Genomic DNA, 26042 nt, shown 5'->3' with positions numbered 1-26042 from the left:
CGAGCTTAAATGCCTTTAAAAATTTTGTTGCATGTAAATAGTTTTGTTGGCCAACCACACACACACACAAGGGAGGCATACACATGTGTGTTAGTATGCCAATGCGTGCGCCGCAAAGTATGCTACAGCAAATTTTCAGTTTCATGCGCCCAACACACATTTATATTGCAAACTGACTGTCCTTGCCACGCCCCCCAAACCCACATCCGCCTAGCAGCATCGGCAACCAAAGTTACAACTGGCCAGCCAAGAAAAACAGAATTGTTTATTTGGCTTCGCCTTTTCTTATTTAAAACTATTTTTATGTGCCGCCTGTCCCAACGTAAACTTTTGCAACAATTTTTCTCACAGTTTGCAAAATAGAGTGCGGCCAAGCTGCTGTCGCTGCTGCTGCTGCTGCTGCTGCTGCTGCTGTGAGCATGATCAGGCTGCTAGCTGGTGGTTAGGTAAGACTGCAGCGCAATTGGAGTGTGAAACGTTTTCACTTCCTTCTGCTCGGGCAACCTTTGCTGGCTGCAGTTTTCCTAACATGCACATAAACTTTACTCGATTTTTCGCAAAGTTTTGTGCTCTTGTTGCTGTTTGCAAAATCCCATTTGGCACTGAATTGTGTGTGTGCGAGTGTGTGTGAAACTTAAGCTTACCTGCTCTACTATATATATGGGCATTAACAGATATTTTTTGTGTACGCTGGCGATAGCGATAGCTTGGCTTGTAATTGAATCTTAAATGTTGCACACTTGAACGTGCTTGAGCATGCTTGTGGCATAAAAATGTTGTGTAGGCCACTCGTTGGCGACAAAGCTCAATTGTCTCTTGAAGCTTTAACATGCAGTTAAAGCAACGCTTACAGCGTAAGCTCGTATTTCCATTTTGACAAAGTCATAATAGTCTTTTGCTCTGCTGGTTATAAAAGCGTCTAAAGGGCTGCACAACTAAATGAAATAAAACGCAATAAAATAACAACTTAACACCTTTGGCGCAAATAAACAAAGACACACACACACAGACAGAGACAGAACATAAAGAGGAAACTATGTTTGTCTACACAAATGCGCAGGCAATGCAAAAAGCAAAACCGTAAGCGTAGACTAAGCCGATTATAACAGGAATGTAACGAAAGTGAGAGAGACAAGAGCAAGGCGTTGGCGTTGGGCGGAGGGCGAAGAACGGAGGGCTGGGGCAATAGCAAACAGGAAATGCGTGGCAGGCAGGCAGGCAATGAATTATCGCACTCTAGAAGCGTCAGTAGTCGAGACAAAAGTGTTGTAAAAAATGTGATACTATTAATTTTCTTGCATATCTTATTGTATCTTTATAGACACACACACACTTATACACGCGCCACGTAGACAACCCTCTCCGGCGTAAGCTGCTGAGCAACTGCTTTTGGCATTGGCTTAGTGCTAAGAGATTTCTAATTCAGTTGAGCGAAAATAAATTACTTACCGTAATTGTTTGCCATATAAAACTGAAGCAGCGCAAAGGCGTTGAGCGTAAATCGAGACAGTTGTTGTGCCTTGTTGTTGTTGTTGTTGTTGCTTTGCTGTTTGTGTTTGCATTTCTTTGGTAACATTATTCAGTTTTGTCCCGCACTGAAATTTGCAGCTTATAAAAAATGTATGTATATTTATTTGATTTTAATTTATATACTACACACTTATAGTTGACGTCCACAATTTAATGCCATTTAATTTTGTGTTTTATGCTCGCATAAATAATTGCCCAAAGCCTGGTGTAAAAATAAAAACTTGCCCATGTCGATTACGATTTTAATTATTTTTTAATGAACTACAAGTGCGCATAACAACAACACAATAAATTTATGCACTTTGCAAGTGAATTTATTGCATATGTAATACGCTTAATAATTGCATGCGCAATGAACAACTTTGGGCCATTTAATGTGGTCAGCCTGCGGCCATAAGCGCGTAGCATTTGCTCTACGAAAATTTTCACTTTCGCACTGGACGCTGCATAGTCGAGTTGAGTGGGAATTATAAGCTGTTGAAATGCATACAGCATATGCCGTAGCATAATTGAGATAATTAAACAGCAAATGTTGATTAGCTTAACTATTTATTTAGCACGAGCGCTCACACAATGCTAATTAAAAGTAAATTCCAAGCTAACGCCAGCAGCAGCAGCAGCAGAGCTGTATTGAAAATTAACAACAACAGAAATATTTTGTGTATTTTCCATTTTGAATTTACGATAAAGCTACTAATTGCAGTTTGTTGAAATGCATTTCAATTGTACTTACTACAAATAAATCTCTAAGCTGAACATGGCAAGTTTGCTGCTGATTGCCTCTTAATATAAAGCATAGCAAATTCTATAAATAGTCTATAGTCTTCATATGACTTCGAGGCGAATTGTGAAATATAAAAAATATAATGAAGCGTTCTACGAATATTCTAATCTTAACTAGATATAATATATTGCATACAGTTACTAAACCATTTCTAAAGGCTTTACTGATGCTCAACCTGTGGATGCTTCTGCCTTCCTATTTTGAAATACATAAATATTAAGTATCTGTATAATATTTTCAGCTCTCCCAGCTTAGAAGTTATAACTGCAAGCATACTCCAAAGTTTTATTTCATGTATATGGGTCGAAAATCATCAGATTTTCAATTGGTTTGCTGCTATTATCAAAAATTCTCCATGTTACATGCGGAACAGGGACATAGAAAGATTCATACAGGTTCCAATGGTTGGAGATATGCTGAAACTACAGGCCAACAATTATTGTTATAGATTGGCTCTGCACCCCAATGCACTTGCACAACGTCTCACATATTACGTGGGTGGTTCATAGCCTAGTTATTATACTCATAAGCTATTATATTATTTTATTATTAGTATTATAGTATAGTTTAGTATAATTTAGTAAAATATAATTAGGTAAAGTTGCCAGCATAGGCTAATTAGCAAACTAATTTAACAGCAAAATACACATCTGAACAAATTGGAATTTTATAATTTTATAAAAAAAAAAGCTATTATCAAAAAATAAAGTTATAACTGTAACAAAAATGTTATTGCACATGTCAGTTTTGATAGCTAGAATAATTACATTTTAAAATGATTTGCTGTTGTGCGTTAGTTTTGTTATTGATTTTGTTGTTTGTGTTGAATTCCCATATTAAAAAACATTTATTTTGAACAGTGTACTGTATGCATTTAAGGCAAACGGCGAAACATATTTACCGCAGCTTTATTGTTGTGCACTCGTTAGGGCAACAAAAATCATGCATTAGCTGCCAGTTTGCACTTAAAGTCATAAATTTATACAAATATATGAGCGAACACACATACGCACACACACGTATGCACAAATATGCATATGTATGCGTGTAAGCTGGGCGGCATTTTAAGGCAAAATTTATATTAACTTCATTTTATGCTGGCTGCCACGCAGTACTGGCATAACTCATACGCACCGTGTGTCTGGGCATGAGTGTGGGCAAACCACAGCAGCTGCAGTCGAGACTCGGCGCGTGTCGTTGGCGCCAACTTTTCAAACAGTCATATCACACGGCTGCCAGCCAGCCAGCGAGCTGCAAGTAAAGGTGGCAGCAGCAAAGATGCAGACGCTCGTTCCATGCGCCGAATGGCAGTCAAGAGAATTTTAAATTTCACTCTTTTTTGAGTAGTAATGGCACTGGCACTGCCGTTGCGCTGACTTCTTATCATGCATTTAATTGCAAATGCAGCAGCAGCAACAGCAGCAGCAACAACAACAGCAAAGCTCAGCTGCAGCTGCTGGCTATAGCTGCAAATGACGTTTAATCAAAGTTGTTGAAATTGATAGCATTGTGCACTACGGCAAAATGTCTCTCACGCATTTTAAAGTGCGTCGCATGTGTTAATTAAAGTTACATGCATTTGCGCTCTCACAGAAAGGCACACATTAGTTAGTTAATTAAAGTGTCTTGGCTGCTACGGCGAGTTCTTAAAAATGCAACAAGCTTTGCATTAGAAAAATGCTCGGCGCTAGTAGCGAAAGGTAAACTCTTGCCTTGTGGCAGGCAATAAAATAGAGTCTTAGTTGAAGTGGAAGTGGAAGTTGCACCCGAAGCCTGTTGGCTGTTGGCTGTTGGCAATGCAGCTAATTTGTTGTGCAACAAATTAACATTTATTTTCATTAGCAGTTTAGCTTGGCGCTGGGCACAGACTCGTTGCCATTTTTGTCTGCACATTGTTTGCTTTTAATTAGAACAACAAATATATTTACATGTGCGCCAAGCACACAATTTGTTAACCCCCACACACACACACACACAAAAACAAGAAAATGCAAGCTTAAGTAGCTTACTAAAAAGTTACTAAAACTTTATGTAATTGTTAACTTTAAGCAGCAAATGCTCGTGTGCCAATCGCAATGGGTTAACAGCTTAAAGCTTTGATGTGAAAATTTCTATAGCATACAATTGAGCGCTGCTCACACACACAAGCGTGCATAGTACATTCAATTATTGCGTGTATGGAAGCCATGACGCGCCTGTTGGTCAGCATCATCATCATCATCATCGACATGATGCTCATCATCAGCATCAGCATGGCGGTAACGCGCGTTTGCCAAGTAAGAGCTTACGCCCGACTGAGCGCCCAACGAAGCTGAAGATGAGTAACGTTTGTTGCCAGCTCCAGCAGCAGCAGCAGCTGCATGGCCATTCGAGCTGTAAGACCAAGCATGGCCATAACCACTGTCCATGTACTGATTCGCTTGCTGCTGCTGCTGTTGCCAGTACCTCTCGCGCTCTTGCTCTCGCTCTCGCTCTCTGTCGCGCTCGCGATAATAATGATGCTGATAGTAGTCAGAGTCGGGGCGCGTCAACGACTGGTCAATGTGGCTGCGATTAGGATAGAAATCAGCAGCAGCAGCAGCACTGCTGCCCGCGTAGGGTGCGCGATGAGCGTAATTATAATCAACATCATGATGTGGCGGCGGCAGCGGCAGCGGCGGCGGCTTCGTCGGTGAATATGAATGCGGATTTGCATGCAGAGCAGGCTTATTAGTCACCAGGACGCTGCTGTATGGCGTATGCAGCGTCACAGCGGGCGTAACAATGACAGGCACTACGGCGGAACTGGGCGCTGTTAGCTGCGGCCAAGATGTTGCTGCTGCTGCTGCTGCTGCTGGTGCTGGGAGCAGCGATTGTTGCTCGTGAGATGCAATCGTCGAGGCGGGCGATGAGGTCTGCTCGCGTGAGTTCATTTCAGCTAATTTATTGAAGCGATTGCGACTGCCAACCGAAGTGAGCACCATCACAGTGGGGTTAATATCGGCGATGTGCTCCTTGATGCAATTCTGCAGCATGTTAACGAAAAAGAAGAACGAGAGCAGCGTTAATGCAGACATCACAGAGCTGGAGCTCTTTTTCTTTTTGCCGCCGCTTGACTTGCTCTTGGATGCTGGCGGTGGCGGTGGCGGCGGCGGGTGTGCGGGCGGATGTGGCGGACCGTATGCGGGCGCGCTGCCCGCACTGGCATGATAGCTGCCCGAGGGTGGCGTCTGCGGCACTTCATACTCCACCGATGGCTCCACGCTGTTAATTTAAAGTTGCATTAGCAGCAGTTCGCTTGGGTTGGGCTGTTGGACTGTTGGGCTGTTGGTCTGTCTGCTTACCCATAACCCGAATGTCCGCTGGCTGTGCTGGCATAAGCACCATTGTGGTTGCTCGCTGCTGCCGCCAGCATTGGACGTCCATGATGGTAATGGCCGGGCTGGTAGAACTGCTGCTGCTGCTGATGCCAAGGGTAATGTGCACGCTGCGTTTCACTGCAAGAATTCAACGGCAATTTGTTTGTTTGTATATATCTGTGTGTGTGTGTGTGTGTGGGTAAGTGCAACAAATTGCGTGGCGACCCCAAACAAAATAAACAAACGACTTGCAACTGGCTTTAGCTCACGCTTTAGCACTGGCCTAAGTGCCCACGCCCACGCCCACACAGGTGAGCTGACTACAGCTCCATCTACTCCCAGCTATTTATAATGTGTAGCTATAGTCTGTTTGTCGTTTGCTTTGGTTCTGGTGTCAGTGCAACCGCTGCATAAATTTTCGCTGTCATTTTGCTTACGCATAATTATTTCCGGAAATGGCTGACAGCAGCGGATGTTGTTGTTGTTGCTCTGGCAGCTGCAACTGCTGCTGCTGCTGATACTGCATATTCCCAAAGGACATTTTGACGTTTGATTTGCAATTTTATTGCTAATTGATTTCCGCCACAGTTGCTCACAGCGCACTCACAACCTTATTGTAAAAATGAAATTGAATTGAGAATTTCGAATTTCGGAATTGCAGTTGCGCCTATTGCTGCTGTTCAGCAGCTGCAACCGCAAGTGACAGTGTCGCTAAGGCAACTGACAGTCGCTGCAGCGGCGTTAAGCTATGCTTTTCATTCAGCTATTAACACTGCAACTGTGCAACGCTTGTCGTTGTCAGCTGCTAAGTGGTGCGCCGAAACGTTAACACGTTTGCCCCAAACTGACAATTGCCTGCAAAGTGTTCTTGCGGTATCGCTGCCTCTATGTCTGTGTGTGTGTGAGTGGGCGTGGCGACCAACTGACACACACCTGAATTGGAGCGTTGCACATTTTGGCCACAGCCAGACAATTAGTGCATGACAAAAGGTTCAGCCGCCCACACCCACTACCTCCCACTTTTCAAAGCTTACGCTTTGTGTGCTGTCAGTGTTAATGACGCCGCCGTCGCTGCTGCTGCTGCCGTTGCATGCACCAGTTTATTGCATTAAAAGCGCTAGCTAGGCAACGTTATGCATCAGAAATTGTCATAATTTTGACATGTCTGGGCGTGCGTGTGGGCAAAGTTGTGGTTGCCACAGCGTTTGTTGCATTTTCCCCAAATGGAGCTGTTGTGGCTGCAAGCTCTTACTCTTACTCTCAGCCCAGCCCTGCTCTTGTTCTTGTTGTTGTTGTTGGTTTTGAGTGTAGTCTGCGTAACGCTTTAAGATTTATGTGCCAAGCCAGCTCTAATAGCTTTCATAGCCAGCAAATAATTTTTGTCTTACATCAACAGGAAGACATTAGACTGCAATAACAAATATTTAACATTTCCGCAGCTCTATATTTATATATAGCAAAGCAGAATGTCAGCAGCCAGGGGCCAAACTCAAAGAGCATATAATAAATTGTCAAATTTCTTACTGTGCGCCTGAACTTTGCCCCCCCCCCCCCCCTGCTTTGATTTCTCGCCCTCGCGCTAACTCTATACAAAAAACAATAACAACAAAAAAAAAACAGTACGTGAATTGAAAGCAATGTACTGTTAAATGTACAGAGCGTAAGTACAGTGAGCACTCGACTTGAAAGCTAAAAGTCATTAAATAATATAAGTTGCTATTTATTAGTTTTAAGTTTGAGCAGTCGATGGCAAATGAAGAATATTACATATATTAAAAATTAAGTTTACATAATTATAGAAAAACAAAATTAAATATTGCCCACATATGTTGCAAGTATAAAACTCAATCTGTTCTGCTGTAAACTTACAATAAAATATGTAGCCAAGTCTCTGGCTATTCACTGTACAGCAAGTACAGCAAAACTTTTGCTGATGCGCTCAAAAATAAACAAAAAAAAAAACGCAGAGCAAATCAAAAAACTTAAATGCCGCCAAGGGTTGATAGCCATGTCTATTGGGGAGGAGTGTGAGCTGCCAGTATTTGTTGCTGGCGCCATTGTCAACATATTTCAAGCCGCCTTAGACTCAATAATAAGCTGCACACACACACAGACAGCAAGACAGTTGGACAGACAGACAGAGCGACCACATATTGTAGTTGACGCGGCGCTAACCAAAACTAAACATTTTTATAAGCTTTTATTATGGCGGCGGCGCCCTTCGCAAATTGGTCAGCGCCACAGAGAAGCAGCCAAGAAGACTTTGAATTTAATGACTGGAAAATGAGGCATTTAAGCCTGAGTGCCAGCCAAAAGCAAAAGCAAAAGCCAAAAGAGTCTGCGAATGTCGTGAAACGTGCCCAAGGCAGCATTCGTAAATTTATGATTGCTGCTGTTTGTCTGTGTGTGTGTGTGTGTGTGTGTGTGTGTGTGCGGCCATGTTGTGCATTAAATGCTGTGATTAACACGTAGCGGCATTAAATTATGTAACAAGGCATTGGCCACATCAATTAACGCATATGAAATGTGCGCCCATTTTTCGACTTTCAAATTGTACACACACAAGCGTATGCGTATGTGTGTGCCTGTGTGTGTGTTTGTGTTGGCTACATAAATCATTGGGCGCTCAAGTCTGGCTACAACAACAAAATAAAAACTTCGTTAACAGTAGCAACAGCAACAGCCTCAGCGAGTCTTGTCTACGTGCTTGGGACTTGGCACAGAGCACACAGTGTCAAGTGTAAAGAAGAACTACTAATCAGCAGTTAATTCTTATCTTTAATTAAGTGCACGCTGGCTAGTAGCACAAGTCCAAGTCGGTACAGTCTTGGCGTTTATGGCAGTCGCCGTCGTCGTCTGCGTCCGTTTAACACTTTTGTTTGCCTGGGCACAAAGGCCACAGTCCGAGCCGCCCCTTTGTTGCGCGCTCAATTTAATGAAATAATCTAAGCAAACACTCTACAAAATTAAGCAGTTTTTTTTTGTTAGTCGGTCGCTCTGTTTCGCTTTTGTTTTGGCTCGGGCCAAGTTTAGTTGCTGCAAATTAAAAATGTAATACGTTTTGGCACATAATTAAATGTGAATTTTCACTGTTTGGCACTGTGGGCCAATTAAAAGCACCACGCAACAATGGCCAAGACAACGCCCATTTTGTACATGCCACCCACTCCACTACCCCCCGAAAAAAAAGGGTTCTGTTCTTAATGAGCTGGCAGCATATGCTGGGCACTACTCAATACAAAGCTGAGCGCGCGCGCTTGTAACCCAAACCCAACAGGTTGCTCCAAGTCATTACCCCCATTTGAAGCGTCAAGTTCTTTAGCAAACAATACCCCTCACCAGCGCCCCAAACAAGCAAGTGGGACGTATCCAAAGCAGTCAAGCGTGCTTGTCACGCCAACAGCCTCGAAAGTCCAAAAAAAAAAAAGTTGCTACATCAGATACATGTACAAATTTATTTTTTTTTTTTTACTATGTGCAAAAGTTACACTGGAAACAAGTAAAAATAAAGAAATTTCGCTATTGAAGTGCCAAGAAGCAGCAGTGGCAAACGTTAGGTGTTCACATCCCGGCCACACAGATTAATTATGCATCGCATAATGCTGAGCCAGCGTTCCCACTGCACCAGCAAAAAGGACACGCTCACATAGAGAGAAAGAGAGAGACACACACAAGTGTAAATGTCTGTGCAGGTAAAAGCCAAGTACCAACCATACATAAAAAACAAAATAAAATAAAATAAAATAAAATAAAATAGTATAAAATAAAATATAATTACTCAGCGTGTAAACACCGCTGACTAAATACGCTGCTAAACAAGTTTTAGTTGTTGCAGCATAAGGGACTTCTGCATATTATATTTAGTAATTTATTTAACAGTCGAAGGGAATTTAATAATTTTACAACATTGTACCACCATTTAAAATGAATTATATATAAATATTTAAACGAAAATATTGTGAAGCTCAATCAGTTCTTAGTTTTCTTTTATCTGTTATGTATATATCAAGTTATTCTTCGAATAAAAAGATTCTATTAAATTATTCAAATACAATATTAAATACGAACATGTGACAAGAATTTAGCTTAAATCAAGTAATATTTTAGTTAAGCTAACACAGTCGATAGAGCTCACCCCATCGTAAAAGGCGCTTATCAGCAGCAAAGCAGCTCCCGCTCTTCCCCCTTTAAACGCAAGAGCGAGCCGGGGACAGCGATCGAGCGCCTAACTGAGGGTCTCACGCTCCCAGCTTCGATTCTCGGACTGTGATCTGTAAGTGAGAGCCTGTCGATCGAACGCATACGAGTGAAAGACGGAGCCGGGCTACTTTTGCTAGGAGACACGTCGACTGACTGCAGCTCGCGCTCTCTGAGGCTCTCGGGCTCCCAGCTTCGATTCTCCCACTGTAAGTGGGAGCCTGGCAGGTAAGGCAGCAAGCGCGGCCACTTACAGATCAGTCGTGCCTGGACTGTTGGCGACTAAACAAGCAGTTCCCAGAAATATAATAGCAAGTATATTGATTAGAATTAATTTGCTTAGCTAGTTGATTGAAGGTTAGTCTATACGATGATCTTGATGATCTCGCTAATAATAATAAATATACATATAGAGGTCATAGTAGTAATAGTTAAATTATAATAATAGTAATCATTTGATTGTTATTATTATTATTTATTGCCAAAAAATCATTGAAAATAATTCAAATTCAAAATAAATTAGAGCAGTCTCTATAAAAACTTTCAACTATGTTTGTTTGTGCATATTACAGACATTTTAACTCTCTTTATCTAACTTAATCGCTTATGCCACTTCAATACTATTTTCCAATTATATTATATGAATATTGCTTGCTCTCTATCTAACATTGCAAGCATTTGGTGCTGTCACAAACAGAGCGCAGAAATTCATATTTTCTCTCTAGCTCATAGTAATGTGCATAAAAAATTGAAATAAAAATTAAAAGCTACTGCTAAAAATCAAGTCACCAAAGTTAACGCAAGCATCAAAAGCCAGTTGCTGTTGCTGTTCTTGTTGTTGTTGTTGCTGCTGCTGTAGTCGTGTCACTGCACTCGCTGAGAGCAATGCGGATTCTGCGGACTGCGGGGGCTTTGTCAGCACACACACACACACACATAGCGAAGAGGTGTAACACACACATACAGGCGCAATGCGGAGACACACACGCACACACATGAAACGCTTTTTAACAAAAATTCTTTTAATTTTTTGTGCTTCTTTTTTTTTGGCAGCAGCAATGCAACAAACAAGCAAAAGAAAAAAAAATAAAACAGCAGCGCACAAAAATTTAACGAAAAATAAAGCAAAGCGTGTATTTTGCTTTTGCTTTTTTACTTTTTCGGCTAAAAGAGAGAGGCGCTAGGGCTGCTGCTGCTTACACAGTTCATATATTTGCGCAACCCTCACGGAAAATGAAATTTTGCCTGCAAGACGACGACGACGATGAGGACGACAACGTCGCATTGTTGATGAACATGAACAAGCGGCACGCTAACAAGTTGCCACCGTGCCACCGAATCCGTCTTGTTTGCTGCAATTGCCAGATGCACCTTTTAGCTCTTCGCTGCTTTTAGCTGCTGCTGCTGTTGCGAATACACATGCCACATGCCTCGAAGGGCTGCTGTTGCTGAGGCGCCTCGAAATTATGAGTTGTTTGAGTTGTTTTTGCTGCGCAACTCGTTTTAATCTACATTTCTATTTTTGCTCGACGTTTTTTGGCCTTCGAAAATTACAAGAAGCAGCAGCAGCAGCGGCAGCAGCAATAACAAAACAAAAACGAATTAAAACAGTGCGCGCTAAAAAAAAAACAACAAAATATATAGAAAAATTCAAGTGCATATTTCACTTCACTTTACGGTGCATTCACATTTCCGTTGCATTGCGTTGGGCTAAAGCTACGGATTTTTGCAATTTGTCGCCTAGGGTTTGCCACCCACCGCCCACAACGCGTAAGGAGCATGAGGCAGCGCTTTGTCTGTGCAACCGCAGCAGCAGCAACTGCTTGCAACAGCTTCAAGGTATTTTTACCTATGCAATTTTTATATATTTTTGTCATTGTCATCGTTTTGTTTCAAGCAGCAGCGCGCGGGGGGTCAGTCTGCACGCCCCGTTGCCAACTTTTAGGCGCAAAAGCAAGCGTTGCACTTTTTAACGGCTGCATGCGGCCATTTGCTGCTGCCCCACAGTCGCTGCTGTTGTTTAATTTTTTATATAAATTGGCTGGCAAAGTGCATTTAATATGCTCTCGCTCTTGCTGCGAGTTTATTTTTGCAATTTCTTAATTAGACGCCCGCTTTTGATGCAAGGGTTGAAGTGAAGAGCAGGCAAAAAGAACATTTGAAATTAGTTAAATTGAAATGATATTAGGCTTTTGATCCAAACCGCGCCGCAAGCCAAGCCAAGCAGCCAACTATGGTATTTAAAATCTAATTTGCATTCGAGCTGCCAAAGCAAAGCAAAGACAAACAAAGCGAAGCAGCAGCAGCGGCAGCAGCAGCAGCAGCAGCACTATGCATAATCATAGAATTTGTCATAAAACTTTCGACGGCGCAAAAAAGTTTGCGGCAGCTGAAGTTGCTCCCGCTTGTTGTTGCATGCTGCATTTTTAGGCAAAAATTGAAGCGTTAATGTGTCTTATTTATGCTGCGCATGATGCATGTCGATATTCTTTTGGCTGGCTTTGCTTTTCAGTTATTAGACTTATGCATTTATTACTGCAAACCTCGTCACTTTGGCTGCGCACAACTTTCTGTGGTTTTAAGAGACGCAAAACTTTTTAATTACCCTCATCAGCGTATTGCAATGCGCCGCACTCTCCAGCAGCAGCAGCAGCCACATCGGAGTGGCAGGCAGGGCATAGTTTGTGTTGGTCGCTGAGCTCGGAAAAGTTATCGCTGCCACAGCTCGTGGCATGCATTTCAGCGCAAGTTTTGTTTATTTTATGATAATTGCATTTAAAAATAAACTATACATTCTAATTAATATGAATGACTTTGTAGATTCGACACGCCATCGACAGTTCACTGACTCATAGTCGAGCAGCACCTTGAGTCCTTGCACTTCCTGCTTAAGCTGAACCTTAGGGATAAGCGTAAGCTGGCGCTGCATATAAAAATTATGACGCAAGCGCTACAAGTTATCTCCTAGTTGTCATCTAAGTGTGTCAGTGTGCAACTAAACAGAAAGCGAAACTCAATGCAATGCAATGCAAGCTTATGATGGCTATCAACAAGCTAAAGTGTGAAAAGCGAAAATAAACAAGCTGCCAAGACGCTCTCGCTCTCGCGATCTTATCTGTAATTGCTTTTTCTAAGAAAACGACAAATTCGCTTGCCACAAGAAGCTGCTGCTGCACTTTAAGGAAATGACCCAAAAAAAAACTTTATGCATTAGCATGCGGCATGTGGCATGTGGCATGTGGCATGTGGCAACTTGCCGCACTGAGTCTTTAGTTTTGTGGCAAACTTCAAGCTATTGACATTTATTTGAGCTACGCGCAGAAATCACGTATACGGCCACGCCCAGCGCCTTCAGGTGCGTGCTGCATATTTCTGCTTGCACATTTTATCAGCAAACATATCTCACTTACGCCCCCTTCCAGCACACACACACAGAGTTACACTCGTCGTGCTGTCAAACATAATGTTAAATTTTTTACTTCCGCTTGCTCGACGCCGCCCGCAGGCGACAAAAGCAAACTTCAGTTTTTTTGTTTTGTTTCGCTGCTGATTTGTCGCACGACTTGAATAACTGATTAGGACGCCAGCAGCGCATAAATAGTATGTGCAAAAATCACTTTTTTATTTTCTAAAAATAAAATAACATACAACTTTTAGCATATGTGCAATTTGAAGTGGCATTAGCTATGCGTAAATGAGCTTAATGCATCAATTAATCAAATCAAAGGTCGCTTGCAAATGCAGTTTACAGCCTTTTGTAGTGTCACACAAAAGCGCGAACTCGTTCGTTGCGCTCCAGCCCCCCCAACTGCCAAACACCAGACTTCAACGTTAACGTTAAGTGCACGAGTTGGTCACTTAATGGACATTCGTTTGGCTGCTGCTCTGGGGTTGCTTACTTGTATGCAGCTGTAATATGTAATTTTTAATAACTGCTGGCAATGCACATGTAATTTCAATTTTAATATACAATTTGTATGCAAGACGCTAAAAATAAAAAAAAAACTGATTTGCAATCTACAATAATAGACAAGCTAGCGACAATAGCGTAAACTGTTGATTTCAGTTTGGCGCCATCTGTTGGCTTGCTGTACTAACGAGCCAAACGGTTTGTGTCTTGACTAGGTATGTGGCGCTGGTCAGTGTTGCCGAGTGATGTACAACAAAATGAAAGCCAGATTTAGCTATTAAAAAGCAGCTAATATTTAAAATAGACGTTATGCGAAAAGCGATTTAGTTTAATACAATGTTGTTGATTACTGAAAACAGCGTTTCAAAAATAATTAATTTACATTTATTCATTACTTTAGTATGAGCTAGTTAACTAGCATTAACGCTTTTAAGAGTTATTGCAATTGCGCCTTGTGCCCGTTTTTATTTTTATTTGCCTAGTGATATAATATATCATACCTTATACCTTATAAGCTTTAATTTTAACATAACTTTAAGTTAACGATTTTGCTTGCTAGGGCTAGAATTATGAATGCCTTGACGTAAGGCGTACTTAAATTTATTTTAACAAGCAAGCATAATTCTAACAAATTATTTATGTTAATGTATTATATGGCACTGCTTGATAGCCGCATTAGCTTGACAAAACTCCTGCGTTGAGTTTCTGCATATCTTAAAATTTCAGGCACACAGCACTCCGCACACAAAACCCATATTGTCACCACAACTATACATGGTAGTAGCCTAATCCAATACGATTCGTCAAATACAAAATAAATTGTATATTTATCGCAAATCTCACCAAAGCCCGCAAGTCAGCAAGTTACAGCAGCAAAGGAGCTAAACCAAGGTACGTTGTTTGGCAAGCTGCCAACGTGCGAGCAAGCTTGGCATACGTCTATAGCTATATATAGGTATATATATATATATGTATGCATAGTGCATTGACCATAATTAATGCATTGACTTACGCTTAGTTCAATGTGCTGTTTTGTGTTTGGCTAATTAGCTGTTTGCTTACATGTTTGTGTTAAATATGTGCAAATGAGCGTAGTTTGTTAACTCTTGATGTACATTAGCAGCAGCTGCGTTGGCCACAAGATTTGAGTGCGTCTGATGCAAATGCAAACTCATATCAGCTTGAGCTATGGGCTGACATTGACATATAAGTATGCTATGCTTTTGACAGACTGTTGTTGCTTGAAATTGACTGCTGTTCAACGGAAAAGTTCCTTGTTTACTTAATGTGTTCATAGAATTGCAAGCAAACTGTTTAAGCAAAACATCAAAGCAAAATTTAACAAGTACTTTCTGCGTAGGCGCCTTGAAAACAATTTATAAATCTGGGGCAACCTCATCATGCTAATTACTTGTGCTTTCACTCAGTCTCTGTCGCAAGGCAAATAACATTACAGGATGTCAGTCAACATCCTTTAGAGTTATTTAAAACACTAATGCTATTAACTTGCCACGCTGCAAACAGTTACACAATATCCTGGCTCGCACTCACATGCTAGATGGCTAAATTTAATAAAAGTAATGCAGGCAGCCAGCCTGCATGCATGGCATTCAATATAAATAAAGTAACAAGTGTCTATGCTGCCGCAAGCTATGGTAAAGTGCACCTTGGGGATCAGCAGCATATGTTGGCGCTGTCAACTTGAGTGCAGCAAGGTCCACCAGAGGCATAACAAAAGCATTTGGAATTTGCCTGAAACAAGTTAAGCACAGGCAAAGAAAATATATTGTGGCAATATAAATTCTTAAAGCTGAGCATTTATAACTTTATATGGCAACTTGTGTTGTTATGACAATAAATAAATTGAGCTAAAGCAAGCATGTGCACATAAATCATCACAGTCACAGCCCTATACAGTTTGCCAGCCGAAACTGTATATTAAGCATACGCTGCATGGTACAATGATTCGTTAAATTGATTTGCAGCACAGCAAGGCGCAACGTTTGCTGAATTTTTAGACCATTGTGGTTATAGTTACTCTAAAAATTCAGCAATGTGCAGCTGGTCTAACCATTTAAGCTATTTGCCTTGCAATTTGCAAAATGTAAGCATCAGGGATTACCCGAAACGATTGCAGCTTAAATCGAATTTTAAACTTCAATGGCAATTACTCAAATATGCTGACTAACAAACGTTTGCTGTATCCTGTTTTGTTTTTCCATATTCCGAGAATTGCTTTAGTGCTCTTAGGCTGTTTATTTAATTTATATTGTTTTATTGTCCTATCTACTACACACATAAACTTCTATGTATTCTCTGTTTGCACAGGCACTGAAAGTTCACAGACACACGCTTTAGCCAGAAGCAGCAGCAGCAAGGCTCAGGTCAGTGGCTCTGAAATGGAAATGAACACACCTTGACGCCATAAAACACAACTGACTAACTCTCGTGCATGAACTTTTGCCAGAGCATAAGCATGACCTTGCCCGCAGCTTTATCCCAACAAACATAGACACACACACACAAACATAGATATATAGTATATAGAAAGAGTGCGTTGCTTTTATGCTTTTCAAACTAATTAAAAGAGCAAACAAAACTATAACATGCTGACAGAAATGCAACTGATATGCAACGTGAACTTATAATCACATTGACGGCTTATGTTCCCTATATATATATACATATATATACATGTGTTATACAAAAAGTGGTCCAGTTGGACATTGATTGATGCGATTGTGCGTGTTAATTAATGTTAGTTGCATAATCAGCTGCATTATAACTATGCTCTAAACAATATTACGTATACGCCAGCAGCTTAGCAATTAATAATTTATAGCTAGAACAAACTAATTAACGTGCTACCGTTTGCATTCAGCTCAAACCCATGTCAGCTCAGTCAGTTAAGTAATTCATAAACAGCCACAAGGCTTTCGAGTGTGTTCTCTTCAATAGCATATTTGAGCCCAAGCCAAATACAATGGCTGTCGTTTTGAAGTGTTCCAGCTGAAGTGCGTGGCGTTTGGCTTGTCTGGCAAGCGAATTCCAAAAATAAGAGAATGCTTTGTGCCAAATCATTTGGGAAATGCCCTAAATTGAAAAGGTGTCAGCTACGAAAAAAATAATACAAAGGTGCAAGCCTAAATAAATTTACCAAGCAACGTTAATTTGATTTGTTTTGGGTTTTTTAGTGACAATAATTCCATTTAATTGTCAACTCGTAAGCTTTTTATGTTGCAAAATTTATTGTTGAAAGTTAAGTGCACAAAAAACAGTTAAAGTCAAATTTTTAATGGGTTCCACACTTGAATTCTAAAAATGAACCAATTTCTATTCTTAGAAATGCTAGCAGACAAACATTTTAATTATATACAATCAAATTAATTGCAATATATTTTTGCTTAAAGACTAAACTATTAAAATTCATAACTAATAATTAACAACAATAAAATTCTTTATGCATGCATTTATGATTAGATAAGTTTCCATACCGTGTAAGCTGCAAGTGAAAATCGAAACCCAAAGCTATTTGAAATGTGGGCGTGCATTATAAATTAACTTGGCTATGCTGAATTCTAAGAAGTTCGCACTCCTGTGCGATTGAGCTCATCATAAAAGCCGCGCTGTTTGCTAACTCTCAGTATTTTAATTAGGAATTGCTTTAGCAATGCTGTTGTGGTGAAAGGCAAGAATTCCTCGAATTCATCGTCTCTATTTCACACTGATTGTTCTGGTGAAAGCGGCAGGTAGCAGCACATAAAGCATATGAAGGAAATAAATTTAAATTTCGACATGACTTAAAAATTGAGCATTCGCATTGAGATTTCAATTAAATTTTGTTCGCAGCAGGAATCAGGTAGCAAAAACCGTGACTGTTGCTGACTTGAAGCACGTAATCGAATCAATAGACGGGATACCTTGCCGTGTGCCGAGTGCTCGCAATAAATAAATCAGTGTTTGAGTATGTGTGTGAGCTGAATTGAGAAAATAATTGGATCTAAAGCAACAAGAAACGTCAAAAGACTGGTCATGTTGTTTGCTTTCTCTTGTTGTTGCTCTTGGCTTGGTCCTGGCTTGGCAACACATGCTTTAAATTCCAGCTAAATTAGGCCAGGCCCAACATCAATATAAAAATGTCTTTGAAATGAAACTCAAGCTGTGCTCTATGCAGCCATACAAATGCCAAATAGATTTAAATAGAATTTATAATTAATTTACGCTACATTGCAGATAAATAACAATATTATGTTTTCGGCTTGATTAGCTTCAGTAAAGGTAAACATATTTGTTTTTTTTTTAATAGCTGTCAGTTGCAGATTACGCATACGCAACATAATTTCTGCATTTACGCAATCTAAGCTCACGTGTCCGTATTTCAGAACTTTAAAGCGCACAACGTACGAGTTTCGCCCAATGTAAGCGTTGGCTAAATCGCTTTTATTGTTGTACGCAATTGTTCGTTAACAAGTTGCCTTCAACTTCTGACATTTTCTATTGCCAGGCTGTTTAACTCTTCTTTTGTTATGAGTGCGACAAAGCAGCCAAAAAAGGGAAAACTCAATAAGTATATACAAATTGCTGTTGGAAAATTCAATAACTGCGCGGCCTACCCAGAATCTATCTATGGCGTATTTTTTTTTTAATAAGCTTTGCGCGCGTTTTGTGTCTGTGCTGGAAGAAGCCGAATTTTAATATATAAATTATGCATGTATTTCTTGCTCTACACATCAACATTGCATATTTCACAGTTGCCATTAACTACGGTGTTGCCGCCGCGTCTGTAGACCGTGCTACGCCCATTGTTATAGCCGGGCCGGCTGACAACTACATTGCCGCTGTTGCCGTTGCCGTCTGAGTTGAAGCTGCGATACTCCTGGCCATTAATGTAGACTGGGTCGCCGTTGGGATTGGCACCTAAAGCGCAGACAGCAGCATTAAGAGCTGAACAACAACTGAACAAAAGTCGCGGGTTAACTTACACGTCAAGCAAACGCCATTCACTACCACAGTGCCGGGAGCAGCTATAAATTAAGTATACGCCAGTTTGTCTATTAGCAGCAAACGAGTTTGTAACATTTAATGCTTACCGCTGATCAAAGCTGGCAGCAATGCCAGCACACATAGCAAAAAACACTTCATCTCAAACTCAATCAACTTGACACTGGCTCAGCGCTAAACGCTCAATAGTTTTTATAAGCAATAATAAACAGCTATAATTTGCATTCAAAACACACACACACACACACATGCATAAATACATATACAGTAAAGCGTTATCGCTTACGCTACAGTAAGCGCTTTCAAATTCCCACAAAGCTTGACCGGCCAGCCAAGCTGCTGCAATGTCACTTGTCACACTTCAGAATGAGAAAGTTCTGCCGCCTTCGGGGGCAAGCAGCACTGACACTCTGGCTGATAAGCAGCTTATCTATAAGCTGCAGCATAAGCTTGCTCATAGCACTTATGTTAGATTGATAGCAACGCCCACATAGTAGTCGCTGCTTTAAATAATTAATTCAAGTTTGTACATTTAATTACTAACATTATATAAAGCGGCGAAATTTTCCCACATACTTTAGTCGCAGAGTCGTGACCAACAGCGACAACAGCGTAGCGCACTGACATTTAAGCATAGATGCTACACGTAATTACGTCGCTAACGCTGACGCTGAGGCTGGGCAAATCCCCTGCTTTGATTAATATTTGTCTCTACAAACGTACATATGTATGTATTTGTTTACAGCTGAGTGCATGTGAGCGATAACAGTTTTTCAATTGGAATTGCAAAAAAATCACACACGGCCGCTCACAAACATTGCCGTATAAAAGTCGCCACGGGCTACGTAAGTCAGCCAGAAACGTTTGACAACTCAACTGACAAACAATCAATAAGCTATCGACCAACAACAACAACATGACATATCTCACTGCGACTTTAGTGCTTCTCATGCTGTGCGTTTGTTCGCAGGCGGCGGTTTACATTGGCGGCGGCTGTTATGACTGTAAAGCTGGCAAATGCGTTTTATAGCTACTGCAGCAATAATAAATATATAACGGCTTTTCCAGGTAATCCGCCCGGAGGCCAAGGGCCAGGTGTTTACACAGGCGGTAATAATGGAGGTGGTCGTGGCCAGCCTGGAGGCTACAATCAAGGCGGAGGCGGCGGCGCCTATGGTGGTGGCTACGGAGGCGGTGGCGGCAACGGCGGCGGCGGACGTCCAGTTTATTCCGGCAACTTTGGACCTGGTGGCTATAGCGGCGGTGGTGGCCCTGGCGGTGGTTCAACTCGTTACGACGATGGCTTCACGCAAATCATTAGCGGTTAAAACTTTAGTTTGCATAAAAGTTAATAATAAATTCAACAGAAATTGCATTTTCTAATGAGAGCGGCCGCAGTTGAGCGTGCTTTTGGTTTGGTTTTCAAAACTGCAAATTCCAATGTCAAACAACAGATAAACTTTGTCTGCAGCATCAGCAGCACGCACTGCACTTGCTAAAAAGAACAAATGTGCATTCAAAAGGCTTCACAGCAAGCGAACAAATTGTAATTGAGGCTTGAAAGTGTTGCTCTTGATTTGTGGCTGCACTTTAAGTGAACTTGGAGCAGCACAAGCTGATTAGATGAATTGACAAGCCAAGCACATGATAGAGCGGACAACGTGCTGTATGCGTAACAATAATAATATAATATATGCCGTGCAATATGCAACAAAGGTGCACATTCCATATTCCACACTTTGATCAATATTCTGCCAATATATTATGCAAAGCATATAGCTGGTTAGCATTTGTGTTTATTATTTATATTTCTTAGAATTTTGAAACATGTTTCAGTGTGCTGTGCTGTGGGTTACCCCCACGCTATAGAGCTTATGAAAACAGTTTATTTTTTGCAGAATATCAACTTCCGGATATTCTAAGTAGTGAATATACCATTTTTTTTTTTTTCAAAGTTTCATATTAAGTGAACTGTAACGAATTTAAGACAACAAAGCAGGCAAGAACTTTTTTAAAAATGCAAAAGTTGCTCAAAACCATTCGCTTTAATATTTGTATTTTCTATTATTTAGCTCATACTTGATGAGCATCGATTAGGCTTTAATCTGTCTCTCGCGCTCTCTAAGCAATGAGCACGACGCAGCTCGAAGTAGCTGCGATCAAGTATGAGAGAGGAGTGAACCTTGGCTTAGTAGCGTTTAGAGTCTACAGCTGAACGCACGCTTTGATTTCTTCAAAGTGAACAGAAAATATAATGACGGACCGCTGTAATTATAATTATAAAACCAGTGAGTCCAGCTGAATTTAATAACGCTTCTCAGTTTTGATAGCTTGCACATAGTTAGAAGATTTAATTAAAGCAGCGCCGTCTAATAAATTAAGTATCCGCTGCACACAACTTGATGAGCTTCAAATCATGTACAATGCTCTTCATATAATTTAGTTGCTGCAAGTGAATAACAAAGTTACCAAGAGTTACTTACTAATGTAATGTAATGTAATGCCAAACTAAACTTTATTTTCAATGCTGCAAAGTTTACTAAGTAGCCTTGATACTTTTGTAAGCCAAACACTTGTTGCCCACTGCTTGCTCTAGCCAATAACGTAACAGAAATGATTTGCATCAGCTTAAGTGAGAGAACTTATAAGTGAGCATTTTGCTAATTGGTCGTAAGCTCTCAGTAAAGTTTTGTGCTAACAAACAAGCAAGCAAAAAATATAAAAGCATAGCAGAGCGTATTCGTCAGGAATTACCTGAAAGTATGCAATAGTATTAAATTCCAGCTACAAATCAATACATGAGTCCAAGGCTATAATTATTATATTCTATGAAACTATTGGAATTCTATGAATTTCATACTGTGCCAAAGGTTTTGCATTTCTTATTGGCAAATTGGTTTTAGTTTTAGCAAGGTAATTTTTTCAAATTGCAGCAAGTTTCGAATTTCTGTAAGGGGAGAACTTAAAGCTTTTTATTATTCATAAGTGAACAAAGCATTTCTTTGTCAGCGTAATGAAGCACAAGTAGTGATGGCGCACATTAGCGTTAGCTTGCAGGCACTTAATGAAAATCGATCTTTGTGCGTGTGTGTGTGGCGAGAGCTGCAAAAGATGTAAACAAAGTTAAGCAAAAAGGACGAAGCAACAATTTAAGAATTTCATGCTTTGCTAACAAAGTATGACAGACGGCGCGCGCTAACTTCAGCGTAGATACATAAAAACTTTGCTAAGTAGACAAGTGTAGTCATCATCAGTGCTAGACAGTTTGTTGGCCCAAAAGTTTGTTGGACTATCTACCTGTCAGTCTGTTACCTTTAAATAATCAGCATATTGTGTAGTCGCCCGCCAGATGGAAAACGCAGCAGTTTAAGTTGAAGTTTTAGTTTTATTGAAACACATAAAGACACACATATGTACATAAAAAATAAATATAGTAGCTTAGCTTAGAAACTCACATAGTTGTATGTCGCTGTTCGACCCAGTACCCATCCACACCCTCAGAGAATCACACGCCCAATCAACTTCCAGCTCAAATGCTATGCATTAACAAATTGGACAACCTAGAACATCAGCAGCAGCAATGGCACAACAATTTGCGCCAAAAATAGACTTACGGCCAGTAGCGCAGTAAAACGCTGAGTACCAGGCATAGTAAGGGCAAGAGGCTGCGCCAGTTGCAAAGCGGACGCTGCGCCAACGAACAGACGCTCTCCAGGTAGCGGCAGTTGGTGAAATGCTTCTCGTCCGACAGCATTTTCGCCGTTTCACGTGCAAACTCAGCCGAATGCTTGTAACACTTGTAGCGCGCGCTATTGTAAATGCAGTTCTCGTATGCGTAACGTGCACTGGGGGGAAGACAGACAACAGATAGCGGTTAATTAGTAACTGGCTCACTGAGCCGTGAGCAGTGGGTGGCTCACCAGCAGAAATTCATAAACTTGTCGGTCACATTGCGCCCGTCATCATGCAAATCATCGGTGAGCATATTCTCAAAGTCTGTGGTGCACGCAATCCAATCCACTTGTATATATGTGAAGCAGTCCTTGTGTCGCAGATAATCTGCAAAACAACAAATCAACTTGCATAACCATAGCCTAGCCTCAATTTTATTATGTCAGCATTCAATTGTGTGGGTGTGGGTGTGTGTGTTTCTGTGGCTGTGTGCTTTTGCTTACTGTTAAATAATCAGCAGCTTACATTTTTCATAGGAAAATTTATGTAAATTCATGTTACCCTCATGCATATTTATACGCTAACGTAGTGTTTGTTACCTCGCTGAAAGTCCTCATCGTTGCAGAACTTTTGAAAGAATCTGCGTGCGCCCTCGACATTATTTTTGAGCAAATTCAACTTGCGATTCTGCAGACAACGTGCTGAGTAGGCATCAAAGCATTTCATGCCGCGATTGAAAACACTAGAAATAAATCAAAATTGTTGTTTGTCGTTACATTTTAATTAGTAACTCATTAAAAAGTTTGCCCTTTGCTGTGTGTAACATTATCGTCGAAATTATGCTGTTGAGCTTAGCTTACATTTTCTGTATAAAAACTCATTTGTGTGGCATTTTAATTGCAGATCAAATTTCATGCCAATACAATAATTAGTGTGCACAGCTTGCAGGACAGTAAATCAGTTTAAATTTTGTGCATTTTTGCAGCGCTTTAAACCATTTTTTCAAGCAACATCAAAAAAAAAAAAAAGGCACAGACTTTGTCTTACTTTGCTTTTATGTGCAAAGTTTTTCTTGCCTTTTTTTTGGGCAGCAACCCTATGGCATTAATTAATTATTGACGCTCACAAGGGTTTATTATTGAGCTGCTTTTGTTTGCTTAACAGCCAGACCACCCAGACCACCCAGACCACCCAGAGACCGCACTTACTTGCATTTGTCTATAATCTCCTGCTTGCTAATGACTATTTTAGTATTCTGCAGAAATTCCATTAAATGTGGTGGTAAGTCCTTGAAACAAGAGTCAACCATTTTCTCGGTACTGCCGCAGTTTTCAATGCGAGACAGTTGCGGCGCTGGCTGCAGCTGCAGCTGCTGCGTGTCAGCCCTGACAGACAGCCACAACGCAAATTGGCAGACAATTGCGCACAAATATGAAACATTCATTATAAGCAGATTTAGTTGTGCACTTGTTGCTTAACCATTCACTTTAAAAGTTGCTTGAGAGCTGCACTTTGCTTGCGTTTCCGCCGCAGACTTAATAGTCCTTGCCACTCGACCGTAAACCGCTAACTGAAATGCTGCTAGCCAAAGGCTGCCTTATTTAAAAGCAATAACTAACAGCGCGCTGTTAAGTGTCTGTTAACGAAGGCGCATGCGCCTTGTCGACTGCGCGTGTCGCACGTGCAGCTTGATTTGTTTACAATTCTCGATGGCAAACTTCTTTGTGGCTTGCTTGCTTATTAAAGCCATTGAAGTTGTCGTAAACAATTGGCAGGCTTGTCAACGGCAATAATTAAGGCACAATAACCCACCAACGCTCAATGCTGTATTTATAGCTCAGTTCATTGTTATAGGCAGACAATCTTCGTTTTAATGAAGCCATAACAAGTGCAGCTGCCTTTTTGTCAAGCATTGCACGCACGTTAGTTAGTTGGAAATTTAATTAGTGTACCTATGCAACAGTTACAGTTACAGTTACAGAATTTTTGCATACGCACTGTTGTACCCCTAGTCGCATTTGGCTACCAAGAATTTGAGCAGCTAAGCCAACAGCAATTATTACAAGCCATTTCAATGGCAATGCAATGAGCCAACATTGTCCTTGTTGTGATTACTCTATTGTCTTCAATCAAAGCAATTCGACAGCTTCTGTCTGCTTGTTGTCTCTGTGCTTGAAGTGCATACATTTGGTTGTTGATTTATATAAACATTTATTTTGCAAAAAACTTGTACATAATTTATTTTGATTTTGTTACATTTGCATTAAAAGAGTGATTTAAAATAAAAAAAATTTAACATAATCCGTTGTGTTTGCAAAGAGAGAGAGAGAGCGCTTTGCATTTATAATTCAGTAATTGAAATTGAAATGGAAATGAATGCATTAAATTGTTTGAATTTAAACACTTATACACAAAATACAACATTCAATTTGCGTTGTTTGTGCTTAAAACAAACTAGTTTAACTTTATATGTATGTATGTATATTATATATAGTATGGGGTTCTCTCATATGGGTTTTATTCTCACAATCATCAAAAAAATTGAACTTCGATCTTTGCGTCTTTTGCAATCATCGAACATTTAAGAAGGCAGCACAACAACAAAAGATTTAAAATTTTAGGCTGCTCATTGCTACAATTGCACGATTGCCGTTATAATTATGATGTATTTGTTTTTATTCGTTTATCATTAGGTGTCGTATATAGTACGATATATATATTAACATTTACAAAGTTAAATAAGCTTGTTAGATATGAGTATATACTTCAATATAATGTTTTATAAATAATTTCATAATGTAGTGGCCGCTGCCAGCTCTTGGCTACTTAACCAACGATTGTCGCGCAATATTTATGTTAACTTCTCTCATTTTTTTGTTTGTTTTTATCTTTTGTTTTTTTTTTTTTTTTTGATTGGTGCCACTTTCCTATTATGGTTTAATTTACATTTAACTTTAAACTTAGATGCAATGTTTCAAAGGCACACACTAATTACATTTCTTGTTAAAATTTGTTTATTCGCAGCTGCTACTGAAAAATTCTTTAATTTAAAGCAATGTTGCGAATTTGTTTGTTTGTACCATAATTTAAATGCAGTTTATTTTTAGTTAAATGTTTTTAAATAGCTGCTTAGAGAACATAATTGAACGTTTAAAAAATATATAAAAAGAATTTCAACATAATCGATTTGCTGCTTTTAAAACTTGTAGCATTCATTTTTAAATTAAAGAATTTCGCTTCAATTTGATTCGTTTGCTGTAAAATCAAATTTTAATTTTCAATGCAATACATAATTTATTCTTGCGTTTTTAATTATAATACATTGCTTGAGCTGTGTATATGATAATATTACGAGTTATTATTAAAATTAAATTTATTTATAGCTTGTACATTATTAATGCATGATATTCTTTAATCTTCATTAACTAAATATGGCTGTTAGATGATCATTATTATGTATTAGAATTATATATAGCATTTTGTTTCTTGTTTTTTATGCATTACTATATGTATATGGTATATACATATTAAATTAAAACACAATTATAATCAAAATACTTGATTAACAAAAATTAATTTGCGTCAAATTAACAAACACTGTTTTCTTTTA

At 39.9% G+C, this 26042-nt stretch overlaps 4 protein-coding genes across 5 annotated transcripts; 1 reads left to right on the top strand and 3 right to left on the bottom strand.

Moving 5' to 3' along the window:
* Positions 1–4476: 4476 nt before the first annotated feature.
* Positions 4477–6202, bottom strand: LOC108601553. The gene is made up of 3 exons (XM_017989452.1): positions 6090–6202; positions 5638–5790; positions 4477–5557 (listed from the first exon to the last, which is right to left on the bottom strand). Exons 1-3 carry the CDS (start codon positions 6191–6193, stop codon positions 4477–4479), a joined length of 1338 nt encoding a protein of 445 aa, XP_017844941.1. The 5' UTR covers positions 6194–6202.
* Positions 6203–18448: 12246 nt separating this feature from the next.
* LOC108602262 (immune-induced peptide 23) lies at positions 18449–18943 on the bottom strand. Its single transcript, XM_017990316.1, has 3 exons — positions 18850–18943; positions 18742–18783; positions 18449–18676 (listed from the first exon to the last, which is right to left on the bottom strand). The coding sequence occupies exons 1-3, from the start codon at positions 18899–18901 to the stop codon at positions 18483–18485; spliced, it is 288 nt and encodes a 95-aa protein (XP_017845805.1). The 5' UTR covers positions 18902–18943; the 3' UTR covers positions 18449–18482.
* Positions 18944–19605: 662 nt separating this feature from the next.
* Positions 19606–20148, top strand: LOC108602312 (glycine-rich cell wall structural protein 2). Its single transcript, XM_017990396.1, has 2 exons — positions 19606–19764; positions 19829–20148. The coding sequence occupies exons 1-2, from the start codon at positions 19677–19679 to the stop codon at positions 20086–20088; spliced, it is 348 nt and encodes a 115-aa protein (XP_017845885.1). The 5' UTR covers positions 19606–19676; the 3' UTR covers positions 20089–20148.
* A 2022-nt stretch (positions 20149–22170) lies between these two features.
* On the bottom strand, positions 22171–23988 carry LOC108602513. Of its 2 annotated transcripts, XM_017990643.1 has the most exons (4): positions 23641–23988; positions 23032–23174; positions 22681–22819; positions 22171–22605 (listed from the first exon to the last, which is right to left on the bottom strand). In XM_017990643.1, exons 1-4 carry the CDS (start codon positions 23874–23876, stop codon positions 22371–22373), a joined length of 753 nt encoding a protein of 250 aa, XP_017846132.1. In that variant the 5' UTR covers positions 23877–23988; the 3' UTR covers positions 22171–22370. The 2 variants fall into 2 exon arrangements, with proteins under 2 accessions (XP_017846132.1, XP_017846134.1); XM_017990645.1 differs by lacking the exon at positions 22171–22605 and having other exon boundaries at positions 22792–22819; positions 22958–23174.
* Positions 23989–26042: the final 2054 nt, after the last annotated feature.

The sequence above is a fragment of the Drosophila busckii genome, chromosome 3R, assembly GCF_011750605.1.
Source record: "Drosophila busckii strain San Diego stock center, stock number 13000-0081.31 chromosome 3R, ASM1175060v1, whole genome shotgun sequence".
Lineage (NCBI taxonomy): Eukaryota > Metazoa > Arthropoda > Insecta > Diptera > Drosophilidae > Drosophila > Drosophila busckii.
This window is presented reverse-complemented; position numbering and strand designations above follow the sequence as displayed.